Source organism: Rhinolophus hipposideros, assembly GCF_964194185.1.
Source record: "Rhinolophus hipposideros genome assembly, chromosome: 2".
In the NCBI taxonomy this organism is placed as follows: Eukaryota; Metazoa; Chordata; class Mammalia; order Chiroptera; family Rhinolophidae; genus Rhinolophus; species Rhinolophus hipposideros.
In genome coordinates, this window is record NC_138048.1 from 72,296,792 (window position 1) to 72,315,460 (window position 18,669).

Here is an 18,669-nt window from a genome sequence, read left to right on the forward strand (position 1 = left end):
GCTGTATTTATTGCCGTTGTTACTAATCGTTTTGCCAGCAAGATTTTTTCAAACCAGTGATATTTCCATTTGCTTTTAATGTGTTTTGTTTAGGAGGGGAGAGTTTAAAATTAGTAATCAACCCATTGGTAGCGTACTGCCGCATATATAAGGAAACAAATATTTCCTTATAAACTAGAAATATAAGTGTCCTATCTTTTCAGCTCTATAAGAACTATATTTTCTTTAAAGTATTTTCTTTAAAGTGGCGGGCTTCTTTATAACTTTCTAAATGTATAATAATTATAGAGGTAGAAGGCTCTCATGACAACATATTTTGATTGTAGGAAATTTGGCAAGCACAGAAAAGCAACAAAAAAATTAAATTTATCTGTACATCATTCCACTATTTTTCTATCATATATATACATATATATGTATGTATATTATTATACTGTATCTCTTTTTTAAAACATAATTAGGATCTTGAAGTTCTACAAAATTCTTTATTATTTAAATAATATTACGTACACTTTTCCATGTCATTAAGTATTCTATAACATTTGATGGCTGCATTACATTATATCCTACGGGTATACCGTAATTCCCATAATTAACGCCTCATTAATAGGCAGATTTTCGCTGATATAAAAAGCATGGGTATGTTTGTAGATAACACCTTGTTTACCTTCTTGTTTCCTTAACAAAATCTTAATATGGAATTTCTAGTCGAAGTAAGTGTGCCCTCTTTGCCCTCTAAGTTCCTATTGTATTACTAGCAGTGTTTCCTTTATTTTTTTAAACTTTTTTTTATTAGTTTCAGGTGTACAAAACAATGTAATAGTTAAACGTTTATCATTTATATCCCTCAAACAGTGATAGCCCCCCTCCCCCATCTACTACTCCTCTACATCGCATACAGCTGTTACATTTCCATTGTCCCTATTTTTAATGCTGTACTCCACTTCATATATATATATACATATATATATATATGTATATGTAAACTTGTAGTTAACATTCATTATTGTTCAGCCTCAGCTTCAGGTGTACAGTGCAGTGATCAGGCATCTACATCTTCCCTGAGGTGGTCTCCCAAATGGGACACGTGTCCATCAGATACCCTACAAAATCTTTACATTATCGATTACATTCCCCAAATTGACTTTCGTATCTCCATGGCCATCTTGTGGTTACCGATTATGCTTTGTAATCCCCTCACCTTACCCCTTATCTACACCCCCACCCCATCTAGTAACCCTCAGTTTTTCCTCTATGTCTCTGAGACTGTTTCTGACTAGCAGTTTTTTAGAGGGCTTATTCCTTCTAGCTCTTCTGAGTTCTAATGTTTTATTTAATCTTTGCCAGTTTGTTGGGTTTCAAATGGAATTTCATTATTTTAACTGGTATTTTCCAGGGTTGTTTTCTTTTTTTTTTTTTTTTTTAAGAAGGGCTCATAGTGGCCCATGTGAGGATCGAACTGGCCACCTTGGTGTTATTAGCACCACGCTCTAACCAACTGAACTAACCGGCCACCCCTAGGGTTTTAAAAAATATTCATTAGCCATATGTAATTGTTCTTTTGTAAATTGTCTAACTTATTCATGTCCTTTGTCCAGTTGGAATGTGTCATTTTCTTATAATGATTTATAATTGATTTAGGTATATAAGAGGCTAATTCCTATGTCACATATGATGCAAATCTGATTTGTTAATTGCCTTTTAATTATATTTAAAGTATGATTTAAATCATACTTATCTTCCCCCACCCCCCACCTTTTCTTATATGTTTAGAATAGTTTCCCCAACCCAAGATAAAATATTTACTTATATTTTCTTCTACTGCTTATTTGATACTATTTTTTACATTGAACATCTGCATTTTATTTTAATTAAGACATGAGATAGGAACTCTAACGTTTTTCCCCCCAACTAACCCCAAACTGAATGATGTACATTACCCTTTGCTTCTCTAACCTGCAATGCCTCTTTATGATACACTGAATGGCCACATCCTGACTTACCTCTGGTCTCTCCATTATGTTGTATTGAAAGGCTATTTACTTGCAGTGTGATGTTATTCTTATTATTGTAGCTGTGCACTTTAACACTATTTCTTGACAAACTGCTTCCCCAAATTAGTATTCTTTTCCAGAATAATCTTGGCTACTCTTATCCATTCTTCCACATGAACATTTGAATTATTTATTCAAGTTCGCAGCTTTTTATTGGGATTACAGTGGATTTATAGATGAATATAAAAAGAATTGACATCTTTATAATATTGAGCCATCCCATGAAAGAACAAAGTATAGGCTTCAATTTATTCAGTTTTTTTTGTTCTTCTTCTTCTTCAGTAAAGCTTTAGGGTTTTTATTATTGGGTACAGGAGTTGTTCTTAAGTAATCATTATTTTTTTATTTTTTATGCTGATTCCGTACATTTCATGCTAAGTTTATTCCTAGGTGCTTTTATTTCTCCTGGCAACTTTCAAACTGTCTCAAAAATGGTTGTTATTCTTGAACAACCATTTATACTTTGCCACAGTGGCAAACACAGATAATATGTTAAAAAGCACCACAAAAACCTTGTGTCAATTTTAGCATTTTTTATTAGGAAATATTCTCAAAGATAAATATTGTGGCCTAGAGCACAGCCATTTTTTTCTCCTTAAAAAATGCAACTTCAATCTATTTTCCATCTGGACAATTTTTGAATAAAAAAAGAGAGACACATTTTAATGTAAAATCAATCCTAACTAGAATCAACCATCAGGGTACTCCCTGAATGTGACAACTTGTGCCAGATAGTTCATTAAGTCCTAGAAAATTACCCGAACTTCACAGACGTAACCATCACTCAACAGAAACTATCATCCACACAAGTAGAGTCAGAATTATTTAAAGTGACAGACATGAGGAATGGAAAGAACAGAAACAATTTTCTGCAATTTTCCTACTGTCCCACTGACGCATAAACAATTAAACATTAAGTAATTACCATTCATTATACATGTCAACATGAAATCAGACTACTTTTCTCTGTACCTTAGTCCTCAAAAAAATACCCAGAGTAGTTCATATTATTTTTACTGTGCATTTTAATATATTTCGTATGATTTCTAAAAATGACAGAGAAGGTTATAGATATTAGATATTGTCTGTTGTAGACTTAAATACTTTTTCTACAGTACAAGCTCTTCACTGATAACTTGGTAGACACACTCCCTCACCTCTTGTTCTCATTTAAAAGCAGAGTCACAGAAATCTTTTTGCTCAGTTTTTAGCTGGTTAGACCTGACCCATAGCAAAGGTATTATTAGAATTGATTTATTGTTATCACTTGCACTGTCCCTGAAATTTCATGCGGTACAATTTTGCTTTGGGTCTTACTGAACAGCAACATCTGTGTGCAAACATCATCTCTTAAGACCTTTTCAAAAGTTATTTCTATATTGTCTGAAGGAGACATTATTTAAAGTGGAAATAGAATTTTGAGGTTTTAAAATTCTAAGGTTCCTAGTGAGCCCATGGTGCCAGACTCATTTATTTTAAAGAATTTTTACATAGCAGAAAAAGTGCAGACTAAAACTAAAATGACATGCTTTTATTTTTATCCCTATACGACTGGCTGAGCTTTTTCAGGCGCTGATAATGTCAGAGATGACGGGCTATCTGCATGGTTGCTAGTGGATGGATTGGAACCCTTCTTGAAGTACATATTCTTTGACCCAGGAATTTTAATTCTAAAGTTTCTCCTGGTGAAATAATCGTAGAAATTCATAGAAAAATCACATAGAAATTTTGTATGTGATGAATGAATTATGTTCCTTACATAGCCTTGTTCATAATAATGAAAAACTGGCAACCACCCACAAGGGCATAAGAAAATAATTGGTTAAATAAATTTCACATGGTGGGAAATTCTGCAACCATTAAAAATGATGATGTAAAGTGACATCTGTTTACAAAGAGGATAACCGTATAAAGATGTCCACACTGTTAAATCCAATGGTCATTTCTCATCGGAATTTGGCCCAGTTCTCCTGGACGTACTTTGTGTGGTTCCAGAATACCACACCCTCTGGCTGTTCTCCAGCCTCAATGGCTGCTCCTCCTCTCCTACTGTTGAGATGCAGTGGGTCCTCTAATCTGTCTATAGTCACTCCTTTTGGTAAACTCAGTTAAAGTCACCTGGCTTTATGAACATACATAGGTGGACAGTCCTGAAATTTGTATTTTCTAGCCAGGCCTAAACTCCAGATTCGATTATCCAACTGCCTGCTTAGCATTGCCACTTGAATATTTAATCGATGTCTCAACAGGGTCAAAATTAAATTCATGGTCTTTCCCCAAAAACTGGCTCTACCCACAGAATTCTCCATCTCAGCTAATGGCAATTACAATTTTCTAGTTGCTGAAGCCAAAACCCAGCTAGTCATCCGTGATGCTTCCCTTTTTCTCACACCTCTATCCGTGCTATCAGTAAAACCTGTTAGCTCTGTCCTTCTCTTCACCACCCAAGCTGCCATCATCTCTTACCTAGATTAGCACAGGAACTCCTAACTGGTCTCCCATTTCATCCCTTGCGCTGCACAGTGTCTTCTCAGTTCAGCAGCCATATTTTAAGATGTAAGTCAGGTCCTGTCACTCCTCTGCTCGCGTGTCTGTCCCAACTTCTACTTCAAGCCAAAGTCCTTCTAAGGCCTATTTCCTATTTCTATGTCCCATGTAGCACAAACCTTTTTGGTATTCTTTGAACCTACCAGGCATGTCAGAAAAAGGCTTTAGACTCCGTTTGAATTCCAGCTCTCTTAACAGTATGTCTCCAAACTTTAGTTTCCCATCTGCAAAATGGGAATCATGTACCATCTAACTCACAAGGTGGAAGTACTTTTTAACCCTAAGGCCTTCTGTAAGTATAAGGAAAGACATACGTGTGTGTGTGTGTGTGTATGTGTGTGTGTTTCCAAATATGACCTCTAAAACTTGTCTTGCTCTGCTTGAGAATTTCTTGTATTTCTACTCCCCTGTTTCTATATGATCAATTCAGACAACATCTAGTACGTGGTTTGTTTTATGCCAGGCACTCTGAAGAGTAGCCAGGTCTTGTTCTCTCAAAGAATTTACATGCTAGAAGTGGAAGGTGTGCCTGTTAGAAACAAAAAGTGCACATAAAGCATTACAAGTGCTCTGATAAAAATAAGGCAAATAGGAATTACAGTGGGGAACAAAGGAAGAATGTTCAAATCTCCTAGGATTGACAATGAGAAATGGAAGCCTGGAGAAGTGGGAGCTATAAAAATATTTTACAGAGGTGACCTGAGGTGACCTTGTACTGAATCCTAAAAGATGGTAGGGGTTAGGCAAACAGGAAGGGGAGTGAAAGTCTTCCCTAACTATTCCCATCTCATACTCTGAAAGCATACCTGGTATTTATCACAATTTTAATTAATTCCTTTGTTGATCTCACCCACCAAATTTAAATCTACCCAGAGAGGCTCCATGTCTGTTGTATTCATTTATGTATCCTATAGTTCAGCATAGTTTTTGGTCCAAGGGAAGGGAGGGAGAGAGGAAGGAAGGAAGGGAGGGAGGGAGGGAGGGAGGGAGGGAGGGAGGGAGGGAGGGAGGGAAGGAGGGAGGGAGGGAGGGAAGAAAGAAGGAGAGAAGAAAGGAAGAATCAAGTCATGAGCAAGTTAAGAGCACAGGTTTGGGAATTCAGATGGTCCTGGTTGGAGATGCAGATCTATGGTTTACCAACGGTATGACCTTGAACAAGTTACTTAACTTCTCTGTGCCTTAATTCCCTTATCTGTAAAATGAAGATAATAATAGTTGCTTTTTCATAAGGTTGTTGAGGATTTACTGAGATAGTTCTTGGAAAAATGTTATCACATTTACTGGCACATGCAGTGAATGCTAATCCTATTCTCCAAGGTTTACACCCCCATAGGCCAAATTACAAGGGCATTCTTAGAACAAAATTAAGACATTCCTCTCTGTCCAACAGTGAAAACTTCCAAGCATCACAACAACTCAGGGTTTTTGTTTGTTTTGCTTTTGTTTTGTTTTGCAACTTAAGTTTCTTACATAGACACACACACACACAGTGTTCTAATAGCATCCTTTGATTTCCTTAAAAACAAAAAGACAACAATGACTCCTAAATGGTGTTACCAGTAGAAACAATGCCTGTAGCAAACTGTTTTATCTCGGTTACTCAGTTTGGGGGCACTTGTATTTCAGGGTGGTCCTTGGCTATCTTTTTGATTCAAGTGAGGACATTCAGGATCCAGTGAGTGACAAATTCTTCAAAGAGGTATGGGTTTCAACGGCAGCTCGAAATGCTACAATTTATGACAAGGTAAGTCTTGCATATTTCCCCTTCTTTTTTACATTGCATCTCATCACAAAAGTACATCATTATTTCTGCATATTATGGGTACAGAGTATTCTTAATGAGTGTAAAAAACAAAACACCTCTGAGTTGTAATAAAATACCTCTTGGTAGATATTAGAAAACAAAGATTCAAAAAGCATCCTAGATGATGGTCCAGAAGAGACTTTACTGGCATTCTGATCTCATCTGATTCAGGAAACCCAGTGTGAGCTTCCTGAGCAGATGGTTACCCAGCCTTTGTACATGTCTAGTGAGAAAGAGAGAAGAGGCAGAGGGGAAATGAATCAGACCTGGGTTCAACCCAGCTCACCCCGTTGCTGGTGATATAACCTTGTATACAGTAACTTGACATTCTGAGCCTTCCTACAAGAGTTAAGAGTTGTCCAACAGTGCAACAGGTTACTTCATGAAGTGGCCAGCTTTCCATCATAGACAATATTCACGCTGAGATCCATTGACCATCTATCAGAAATTGGGTTAGAGTGTGTTCTTCTTCCTGTCTGCCAGAGTCCCTTCCAGCTTGGAGACTTCATCATTCCTAATGAAACATGACAACTAGCTACATAGACTTATTTCATCCTGATGTCTCAAGGCCATGCTCACATAGTCATGTGCGTCGAGTCTTTTAAAATGTAATTTCAAAACTGCAGTGCACAGCCTTGTTTCGATCCCGGATTGGGGGGTAATAGCTAGAGAAGACTTTTGGGGAATAATAGGATAAATGTGAATACGGAGCGTATCTTAAATGACATGCAATTGACTTTCTGAGATGTGAGAATGGTATGGGCACATGTCCTTATTCTTAAGACATACACGCTGAAGTATTCAGGAGTCAAGTGTTAGTGAGGTCTGAAACTCATTTTCAATGAGCAGAAAGGTATATATATGGACATTTTTCAAAATAAAAAGTTAGAGAAAATAAATTATGCAATATTCCTCTTAGGCCAGAACCTCTAGCGAAACTAAGGAATGATTGTTATCCAAAAAAATTAACTTTAATGTGAAGTCACACCAGTGAAATTTCCCACCATGAGTTTGACTTTATCCTGGGGTTAATGATTTGTGTAGATCAGATATAAGGATCTATCTATGATTTCTTTCTGGATGGAAGCAAATCTAGGAGTTTCTTTGTAGCAAATAAGAGAAGCAACTCTTCAGTCACGTCTGTGGTATAACATAAAAGCAATACAATATCACAATGTGATATATAAATGATGTAATACAGAATTGTACACCTGAAATCTATGTAACTTTACTAACAATTGTCACCCCAGCAAACTTAAAAAAAAAAAAAAAAGTAATACGTGTTTTATAAAGCAAAGATTTTTGTCTGCTGAAATGAGTCTTTTCCAAAAAGGGGATATGCTTTCTTTTAAACTTATCATTCAGTTTCCTCTTTGTGTTTTAATCAGGTGTTCCGGTGCCTTCCCAATGACGAAGTACACAGTTTAATTCAGCTAAGAGACTTTATAACCAAGCCCGTATTAGCGAAAGAAGATCCCGTTAGAGCTGAGGAAGAACTGAAAAAGATCCGTGGGTTCTTGGTGCAATTCCCCTTGTATTTCTTGTCTGAAGAATGCCTGCTGCCTTCGATGGGAACCAAAGAATCCATGGTGCCCATGGAGGTTTGGACTTAAGAGTTCTGTTCATTTGCAGCTCAAGGACTTACACCCTGAAGAGTACACTGCACACAGTGACTTTCTGGACACCTAACAGACAAAGACAGCCCAATGTACTCTTGCATCCAACTCGTGGACCCTTTGGGTTGGCTGGGAAGGGCTGCAGTCACACTGATGTAAGGACACGGGTCATCAACAGGGCTTTATCATTCCTCCTGCCTAGTCTTGTGAAAAAGGGACAGACTGCATTCTTATTGCTAGCATATACTCAACAACTTAAAACACATACTCAAATTCCATGATGTACACCAAAGTGCATTTCCTTTGCTAACGAGAGTTTACCTGTAACTGTGGTCTAGGTTGCCAAAGGTTGTCTGAAGCTCCTTATTCTTCTCTGACTCTCATGTATGCAGCCGATGTCTGCTGGACCTGCCCTCATTTCATAGTCCACATAGGTACTGTTTGAGATCTTATTTTTTGCTGTGCGATATCGTGATGCTGCTTCAATGTTTTTCAAGGTCATGTGGAAGTCCATCTGGTCATGATGTAATAGTGTTCACCCAAGCAAGGACACGGCCATTACTCCTTTTCAGCAACTGACAGGACAGGGCAGACTTTAGTCTGCACAGCAGCCCATGTTAGGGACTTCTAATAACAACGACACTATATGTCTTGACACCACAGAACACAGGAAGGAATTAAATTCAGTTACTGAGGCAGAGATTTCACTTCGCCTCCAAAGGCACTGATAAGATGTGTCCCTCTGATAGGGCCCATCCATTCAAATTTGAGAACATTTCCAAGGATTTTTTTATTGCACGGCAATCTATAAAACTCAAAGACGGAGCATGCAGCCTTCAGAAACCACCAACGTGTCAATGGGGATCTGATTCCCCAAAAGAAGATTCCTTAAGAATCCTGTAAAATTTCCTGTCCTTCTTAGCTGCTGGATTGATTGAAATTTGAGTTTCCACGTTTGAGAATCAAACCAGTGAACACAGTTTGTCTTTCAAGAGAATCAGAGGCTTCATAACTCATGCCGAGTTAATAAGTATGATTCTAACCTTATTTGACATTTAGCTCTCCAATTGTCTTCTTAAAGAAAAATTAATTGATTGCAAAATATGTGCTATTTCACTTGCATTATTAAATATGCATTAACATTCCACCAGGACTTCCAATGAGGTTAGGATAGTTATTAATGCACATTGTCCTAATCTGTGAATTGTTCTGGAAACCCATTTTTCCTTTTTTGGATGTTAGAGTATCCTTTGGTACACCATAGCTCTAATTTACTAACCAGAACTATTCTTATAGCCTGAGGAGCGAATGTGTTTTTGATTGACATTTAAAAGCATTGAGTGTGGAATGACCTACGGATTTGTTATATTTTATTTTTTAAATATTTTTTAAACCATAGAACAGTCAGTAAACTGGCTCTTGATTTTGTGCAAGAAGCTCCCATAAAACCATGAAAAAGAAGAGCCTGAAAAAAGAAGAGCCCTTTCCCTTAAAAAAAAAAAAAATCACTAAATTCATTCTCTCCCCATTTTAAAGATGAGAAAACTGAGGCCCCGAGTGGTTAAAGGACTCTCTTAAATTTACCCAACTTGGAGATGGTGATCCTGGGACTAGTGAAATTATTACACTCCATTACTTTATAATAACCCTCGCCTTTTACTTTATAATAACCCCAAAATTAGGGGATGCAGTAAATAGATTTCAGACAGGATATTTCTAAGCTTTTTTGAATCCTGTGATGTCATGTATTTAAGTGCTTGCCTGTCTCCCCCTGCTAGAATGTAAGCCCCCCAGGGCAGGGACTTGCCTGTGTTTTGTTCACAGCATATCCCCAGAGCCTGGAATAGTCCCTGGCACATAGAGGGTATTCAATAAGTGTTTGTTGGGTGAATAAACAAAGTGGAGGAGAGAGCTAATGAAATGAAAAACTTATAGTCTCAGATAAGAAATCTTACTGCTGGCTTCTGTGGCAATTTTGTTTTTTTATTTTCTACTGCATTGTCTCAAAGGCTCTCATCTGCAAAGATGAGAGGGTACAAGATTTACTTGGATGGATTTTATGGAAAATTCAGTGCAATAATTGTAATAACAGTTTGTTGTAATAACAGTTTACACAGTGCAGCATTTTGCAAAAATCAAATGGGATGTGGAAGCAAGAGGTACTGTGTGGCCCAATTACTCATCATCCTCTGACACCGTTACTACCTAACGGAAGTGCAAATAATTTATCTTTAACATTGCAATGTCTGATACAAACTTTACAATGCAATTATTTTAAAGCCTTAAAAAACTATTATGAATCAGTTCAAAGTGACTATAATCTTTCGAAACACCTATAAGTGCTGTACCTGACAGTCTGATGATCTCCGTAATAATCAGACTAGAAGGACACAAATATAAGAAATGTATCTAATATAAGAAATGAAGGGCTGGCCAGCCTGGTGGCTCAGGCAGTTAGAGCTCCATGCTCCTAATGCCAAAGGCTGCTGGTTCGATTCCCACATGGGCCAGTGGACTCTCAACCACAAGGTTGCCTGTTTGACTCCTCGACTCCCGCAAGGGATGGTGGGCTGCGCCCCCTGCAACTAACAATGGCAACTGGACCTGGAGCTGAACTGCACCCTCCACAACTACGATTGAAAGGACAACAATTTGCCTTGGAAAAAATCCTGGAAGTACACAATGTTCCCCCAATAAAGTCCTGTTCCCCTTCCCCTATAAAATCTTAAAAAAAAAAAAAAAAGAAAGAAATGAAGGGTAGAAAGTGATCATGGCCTATGCAAGCTACTCCGGTGGGCCAGGCTTAGTTGTTGGAGGATACTCAGCATAGCAGGTCTGGTGCAGGCACTTGCTCTGTATAGAGTGTTCTCTTGGTGACACACCCTTCAGTGGGAAATTCGGAATGCTCAGCTGTAATGCATCACAGAGAGGGTTGGAGAGCTGGTCATTAGATAATTGAACAACATATTGTAAAACAAAATACTGATTTTATTACCACCTTTGGAAGAAAATTTTGTCTATAGATGGTCAAAAACGAGCAGTTAATCTCTTAGGTAGTAACTTGGAAAATTGTAATAGATCATGAATTAACAGTCTTCCAGATGAAAACAGCATGTTGAGATACCTTTTCACAGATGTATGATTACAGGCAGAACAGATTTTCTATACTGTACATCATGAAGAACCTGCACTTCTTTCTATATCTTTTCATTTCTTATTCCTTCCTTCAACCTCTATCTCCAACCAGAGCACCTCTTTATTAGGTAAACCATTTTAGAGGACAAAAGAGTTTTCTGGAAAAAACAAGATTAGGGCTCTGAGATAAATCTTCAGTTTAACTTACACTTTCAAGTGACTGACAAAATATTTTTTTTAACCGAGGTAATCATTCTTTTTAACACCCCTGATCTGATGTGGCACTTGGGCACTTTTAGATACCTGTCACCCTGTGTAGCAGGGATAAAGAGGACCCACCATGACTTCTCATCCCTTTTCACTTTCTCTTGTATATAGTGAGCAAATGCTAAAGAATTTTAAGTATGCTTTGGAATACATTTTTTTATTTCCTTGGAAGATCCTCTGAGGCTAATTACTACTGGCAGTTTGGAGGTTTTAGATGGGTTTTACCAGGCATAGGTCTTGAGAAATTCTCGCATCTAGAAAGTCACTGGAAAAGGAATTTGTCAGCATCTATCAAAAAGTCGAAGGTGAAGAATCAATGGATTTGCATTATTTGGGGGGAGGGGGGCGGGGAGCAGTTACCATAATATGATTCCTAATGGCATTTAATTCACATGTGAGATAGTTCTGGCTTTGATGAGATTGGAAGTATTCATTAAAGGAACCCAAAATTTTATGGCTTAATTTCTTATAGGTTATTTCAATTTTATGTCATTTTTAATTTTTAACTTAAAAAACAAATAAAATAAATGAAAATTTGTCACACTATTCTAAACTTTTAAGTTTTAGAGTCAGAGACTGGGATGGTAATCCAACCAAAATGTGGTCTTAATTACTCTTTTAATCCCCAACCATCTACAATTAATTGTTCACTTTACTCTAGATAAATGGACTTAAGTGAATTTCATCCTAGTTCAGTTTGATGCTAGGAAATATAACCTGATGTATATTCCTCTTGGTTCTAAATATAAAATGGTGGGGGCCAAAGGTACTGGTATTCTCAACCATTCTAAAATGTCATACCAAAGGATTATAGTTGGCACACATGTTTCTCTGACACAAAAATCAAATACTTGGTGAGGAATATCCATTCAGAATATTCAGAGATTCCGGACAGAACTTGGGCTCCTAGACTCATCTTTATGGCAAAGTTTGGCAAACTAAAGCTGGGCTTCCTGTTTGTGTAAATAAAGTTTTATTTGAACACAGCCATGTCCGTTCATGAGCAAATGATCTACAAATCCTCTCTCTAGAGCAGGGGTGTCCAAACTTTTTTCAACGTTTTTTTACCAAGGGCCATATGCGGTAAAATACACAAACAGCCAGGCCACTCACTCGAGGTGAAGTACGTATTGCCTCACCTGGTTTATTTAAGTAAACTAAATATATTTTTGGAATTTGCTGTGGGCCAATTAACAATGGATTGCGGGCCACAGTTTGGACACCCCTGCTCTAGAGGAAGGATCAGTAAGATTTTCTTAAAGATGGTGAGAGAGCAGCGAATGTCCAGATAGACTACCTCAACGAAACAGATTTGGGTGAGTTTTAATCTCTTCCATAAACAAGGTTTTCAAGTCTCCCTATCCCAGAGCCCAACATTCTACAATAGATTTATTTCAAAAACACTGTCAGGTTACTTCAGGAATGAAAATCACATTTTCTTACCTCTGGAAATAGGCAAGCATGGTTGGTAATGTTTGTAACTAACGTGTTATATAAAAGAGTGGATAGGCATAAAGGTTTGCATTCAGAATGAAACTGTGAATTCAAACTCGGTTTCCCTGAATTTTCCTACTGTGAAGTGTTGGAAATGATACATATATTTATTCTCTGCTTCACTGTCAATGCTTTCTATGCCTAGTCCCTTAAATGCTTTTTAAAAATGTAAATATTCATTAATCAGTTAAAAGTAGGCAGTCAGCAGTGACCCTCTATTTGAAAACAAGAGTCCTCATTCTGCCTGTGGGGTGTTTAGAGCCCGTGTGCTGTAGGTCTGAGCTAGTGACAGTAATGTGTGCCTGTGGAGCCCTACCCAGCACACCATGAAGGTCAGTGTCAGGGTCAGTATCTCCCCTCTCTCCCGGTCCTCTCTCATCTATGAGGTGTGAGATGCAGCTAATTTCTTTTAAAAGACCAACGTGACATTCAACAGCACAAAATGAGCAAGGTCCAGTGGGGGTGCTCGGTTATGTCAGTGAACCGCCCAGACCAGGGACCCACTTTTGTGGTGCTCACATTGTAGTAAATGGAGAGGGCAAAGTTACTTCCGTTCTCAAAAAAGTGCCTGAACTAAGAGGCATTTGGATACAAGTGTGGGAATATTACCAAGTTGGGGAGAACAGCAAACACTGGAATATGATAAATGTTAGTGTCTGAGGACACCAGAGGAGGAACTAGGAAGCAACAATATTACTACATCAATACCAATACTGACAATAGCTACTATTGGTGGCTGTGCTGGCCAGGGCCTCTTCCCAGGAAGTCCCTCTGTCCAGGTCCTGGATGGTTAGTCACCTAATAGCATGGTGGGTCACCACCGCGTGCATATAGCCATCCTCTCTTAGAGCAGCTAACGCTATTTCAATCGAGGTCAAGCCCCATGTCCTCCTCAGCTTCCATCTCCAGCAATCTGTGAGACATTGACTAATCCCCTTCAAAAGCTGTTATTTCCCCCCAGGAAAAACAAGTGGTAGGGGGCATACAGAGATGGGAAGTGGGGTCGGGTTATATGTAAGGAGCTCAGACATTTTGATGTGCAAAATTTCCTGGTTGGGAGTGGAACAAAGATCATTTTCTAGAGAATTGAAGGCAACCCAGAAGATGGAACATACTAGGTAATTTTTTTTCTTCATTTTTTTCTTTATAACTCATCTTGTAAAAAAAGAATTAAGAATTCTGGTAAGAAATTCAGTGTTAAGAATTCTGGTAAGAAATCCAGGCAAGAAAGCCAGCGTGAACTAGGAGGGTCTCTTGATTCCTGATTGGCAGGCTTAGACCAGTACAGCTTCTTTCCTCCAATTCTCACTGAGCCTGGCTCCAAACTAGGTTGGAGCCTTAGCCAGGCAAAGCTAGTAGGACTTACCCAAACCCCTCCAACTGAGGCAGGACATGTAGCCTCAGAAATTGACCACCCTCTCCAGGGTACAACGTGAGATGCTTCACTGGGTACACAAGTAAGAAAGTAAACGCATCCAATATCTGCAGCTAGAAAAAAACAAGAAACAAAAAACAGTTTCTTCCAGTTAGGCTGATCCTTAAAACCCCAAGCTGATCTTTAGGTAAGTATAATGTCATTATAATTCATTTGCATTGTGGTTATTAAGACTTCCATCATGCATCTGACAACATAACAGTTCCAGAGGAATCAAATAAGGAAGAAAAAGAGGGAAATGGAGGGTCTAACCCATAGGAGAAGATGAATGAACCACGTCAATGAGAGTCACCAATTCCCACCCCGGGAGGGATAAATACCCCTGACAGTGACTTCCTTGGTGTGACTTGTTCTCTGAGTTTGCCCACACTTTCCTCTCAAGTGTGTACTTCCATTTTCAATAGCCACTTTCACTTTCCTCCACCCGTCTCGCTCTTGAATTCTTTCTTGCACAGCGACAAGAAGTTAGTCACCGCTGCTCCGGATTGAGTCCTCTCCTGGACATCCCTGTGAGCCTCTGGTGACACAGCCATGCAGAGGGCCCTGAGCATCTCCTCAGGCCCTGGTTCTCCCCACTCTCTGTCCAGTCTGGTTCTGATCATTTACCTCTTACTGGTTTTAGTGCCTTTCTGTCTGGTCCGTTCACATTGGTGTTGAGAATTGGTCCTTGCTTTACACCTCTGCTGTCTACCAGCCCACCCCAACCTCATACCCAGGCTTCTGCAACTCCAGCCTGGAACCTGAGCCCTAAACCCCCATTTATCCAAGATGCAGTTAAGATATATGTATGGGATAGCATAATCCTGGCTTAAGAAGTAATTAGAAATGGTTCAAATTCCAACCCAGACCTGGCCTCAAGTTTGTCCCTACTCCTCTGTCCCCAATCAACTCTATTAGGAATTTCCTGGGCTGCCTATATGGCTCTGATCCCTTCTCCCCTCCTACTTGGAGCCAGAAGGCTCTATTAGCTCTTAGGGGTACCCCAGGGTTATTCCACAGGGCTAAAAAATGAGAATTCACACAGTACAGAACAAAATTGACAGTCCTCTGTCATTCAGGGAAGGAGGGTGTGAAAAAGAGAAGTTTCATCAAAATGTACTTCATGAAGTAGAATTAATTATCTAAATAAAAATCTGAGCACACTCCTTCCCCAACCCCTATCTTATATAAATCTCTGCAGAAATTGTTTTGTTGGTTCTCACATGGTCCGACTATCAATTTTAGATACAGGATGTGCTCAGGTTCCTGTAGAAATTTAATTTTCTATTTATTATCCATACAGAGTATATGTGAAGATGAAGAGCTGATAGACCTTAGATTAACATTCTTTCTGCCTCGCTTTCAACTAACCCTATAAAATAGCCATCTATGTAAGTAACCTATTGTCACAGCAATGCTGCTTGACAGCTTCAAAATCCAGTGGCTCTAAGCCATGATCACTTGCTGTTGTTTGTGCACCTGCTGGGGGTCAGCTGATCTAGGCTGAGCGTATGTCCAGATCTGTTCCATGTGTCTCTCCTACCCCTCCTTGGGCCCCGGGCTGGACACAACATTCTCTTCTTCTGACGCTGGCAGAAGTTCAAGAAGGCAACTGAAAGCAGAAATGCCTTTTAAAGACTAAGCTACAATGGGCACGTGGTCACTTCCCCCACATTCCACTGGCCACAGGAAAGCTCATGTTCAAACCCAACAACCCTGCCTCTAGAGGGAGGAATTGCAAAGTCACGTGGCAAGGGGTATGGCTACAAGGATACAGAAATTGGAGCCAATAAGTCAACCTACCAAACCATCTACTAGAATTGTACATACATCTCACCATGTTAATTCCGCCTGGCTTTTCCCTAAGTATACCTGTAGCACTCTGAACACATCTGGATTTCTTTCTTTGCCTGACTGAGCTGCGTTCTTCTGGTGACAAAGAAGCACATCTAATGACTTTTCTTCCTCAGATTCGGGCTTTCTTCCACATAAAAATGTCTGGAACTCAGGGTTACATGAACCTCTTAAATTTACCACTTGGGTGAATATAAAGGCCTGGGCAGCTTATGGAAGATTCACGTGACCTTCCCAAAATGAAATAAAAACCTTCAACTTTTTTGGGGGAAAATCCCCCTGATTTAACTGCTTTTGAATGTATCTCTTTGTCATTTTAAAGATTGTGGTTTTGTTGAGTGTTTGATGTATTTTTCTGTGACAGAATATGTATTTCATTCCTTTGCTTTCCCAGAGACTTCACACGGTTCTGGCCATATTTTCCTCGCTACAAATCAGGTGCACACGCTGACAGGAGAGGGGACAGCAGGAAGGTCTATTTAAAACTGACAATTACTGCACTTGACATATTGCCTATTACTGAGAATTTGTATTCTTATTTCCCCTCACGGTATTAAATTTTGACTAAACCCAAGGACCTCTGAGTGTCTTCCATGATAAACAGAGAAAACTCTGTAGAGTCTTAGGCAATGTTTTTATATGCAAAACGAAATGCTAACTTATTGTGCTAATTGTTCCAGTGTTTATCCCCTTAAGCCCTAAACACTCCCTTCAGATTTGTATTAAATCTTCCTACTATTACATTTCACTCCTAAATCTTTCCTACCAGAAAGCCTGTGGCATTCTGGGTGATAATCAGTATTTTTCTTTGAGGTTCCACTTCCACAAACATTGTATCACCTCTAAAGGAAACTATACCTCTGTTTGCCAAGATCTTGGGCCAGAAACATCCACTGAAAACATGTATAAGCTTCTCAGGAATAAACAGAGGTCAATGTCACTGTTTCTAGGTATCTAGGGCACAACCCAATTCTACAACAATCACATCAGAACTCACAGTGAGCCAGGCCTTATGCTAAGTGCTTTGCATACGCCATCTTAGTAAGGCTCACAGCAGCCTGCTGGTGCCATGGCCTCCCAGGATACTAATGAGAATATTGACCAGCCAGGCTTTGTACATATGGGCAGAGACTGGATTTGGACTCAAATGCATCTGACCCCATAGTTTATTTTTAACTTTTGGAAGAGCCCCTTCACTCCTATCTTCAGGATCGGGAAGAATTATAATGGGATTGTCAACCTCAGATGTGTTACCAAAGTCTGCATCTGCTACCTATTGTATTGACTCCACAAAAAGAAATGCCTTAAGAACTGCCTTTGAATCCTGCTAATCCATCAAAGCAAATCCTGAATTATTCCACCCGCCACTGCCCTTCTGTATTTATTCACAAATGCACCGTGTTTTCCCAAAAATAAGACCTAGCCGGAGAATCAGCTCTAATGCATCTTTTGGAACAAAAATTAATCTAAGACCTGGTATTATGTTATATTATATTATATTATATTATATTATATTTATTATATTATATTATACTATACTATACTATATTTTATTTATTATATTATATTGTAAAGACCCGGTCTTATATTATAAGTATACTTATTACTTATATTACTTATAAGTATACTTATTACTTATAAATAATATAAGTAATAAGTAATTATATACTTATAAGTATATACTTAATTATAAGTATATAATTACTAATAAGTATATTATATATACTAATTACTAATTACTTATTATATACTATTACTAATTACTATTATATACTATTACTAATAATACTAATTACTATTATATACTTATTATATACTATTACTAATAAGTATATAATATATATATAATATATACTAATAAGTATATACTTAAGTATATAAGTAATTATATACTTATTACTTATAAGTATAGTATTACTTATTTTACTTATAAGTAAAATAAGACCGGGTCTTACATTAATTTTTGCTCCAAAACACACATTAGAGCTGATTGTCCGGCTAGGTCTTATTTTCGAGGAAACATGGTAGTTCCAAGAGTCCCTTGTTTCCTGGGTCTAAATATTGAACCCAGGGCCCAGATGCCTTCCAATGGGCATCTCCGCATTGTTTATCCTAATTTTTCTCTCCAATACACACAATTCATATAGTCACTTTTTTACATATTCCATGCAATGCTCTTTTTAGTAATGAAATTTTCTTGCTTAAAAAAATGAGTTCATGCCAATATAAATAGCAGCATTAAACATAATAGAAATAATTAAACATAATAGAAAGAAAACAGGTAACAACCCACATGTCCATCAATGATAAATGGACAAATGAAACGTGGTCTACCCAATATAATGGAACACTATTCAGTAATAAGAAGGAATTAAATATTGGTAAATGCTACACCACGGATAAACTTCAAAAACATAATGCTAAGTGTAAGAAGCCAGCTGCAAAAGAGCACGTGTCCTGTGATTCCATTCATATAGAATGCCA

General features: G+C 38.2%; 1 protein-coding gene across 7 annotated transcripts in view; it reads left to right on the forward strand.

Moving 5' to 3' along the window:
• The window catches only part of PLD1 (phospholipase D1), a 183,659-nt gene extending 172,911 nt beyond the window's left edge, over positions 1 to 10,748 (forward strand). For all 7 annotated transcript variants that reach the window (XM_081072793.1, XM_081072795.1, XM_081072797.1 and 4 more), the window contains 2 exons: positions 6,228 to 6,345; positions 7,794 to 10,748. In XM_081072793.1, the coding sequence (XP_080928919.1) occupies positions 6,228 to 6,345; positions 7,794 to 8,018 (343 nt within the window). In that variant the 3' untranslated portion in view covers positions 8,019 to 10,748. The remainder of the gene's footprint in view (positions 1 to 6,227; positions 6,346 to 7,793) is intronic.
• The last annotated feature ends 7,921 nt before the right edge of the window (positions 10,749 to 18,669 follow it).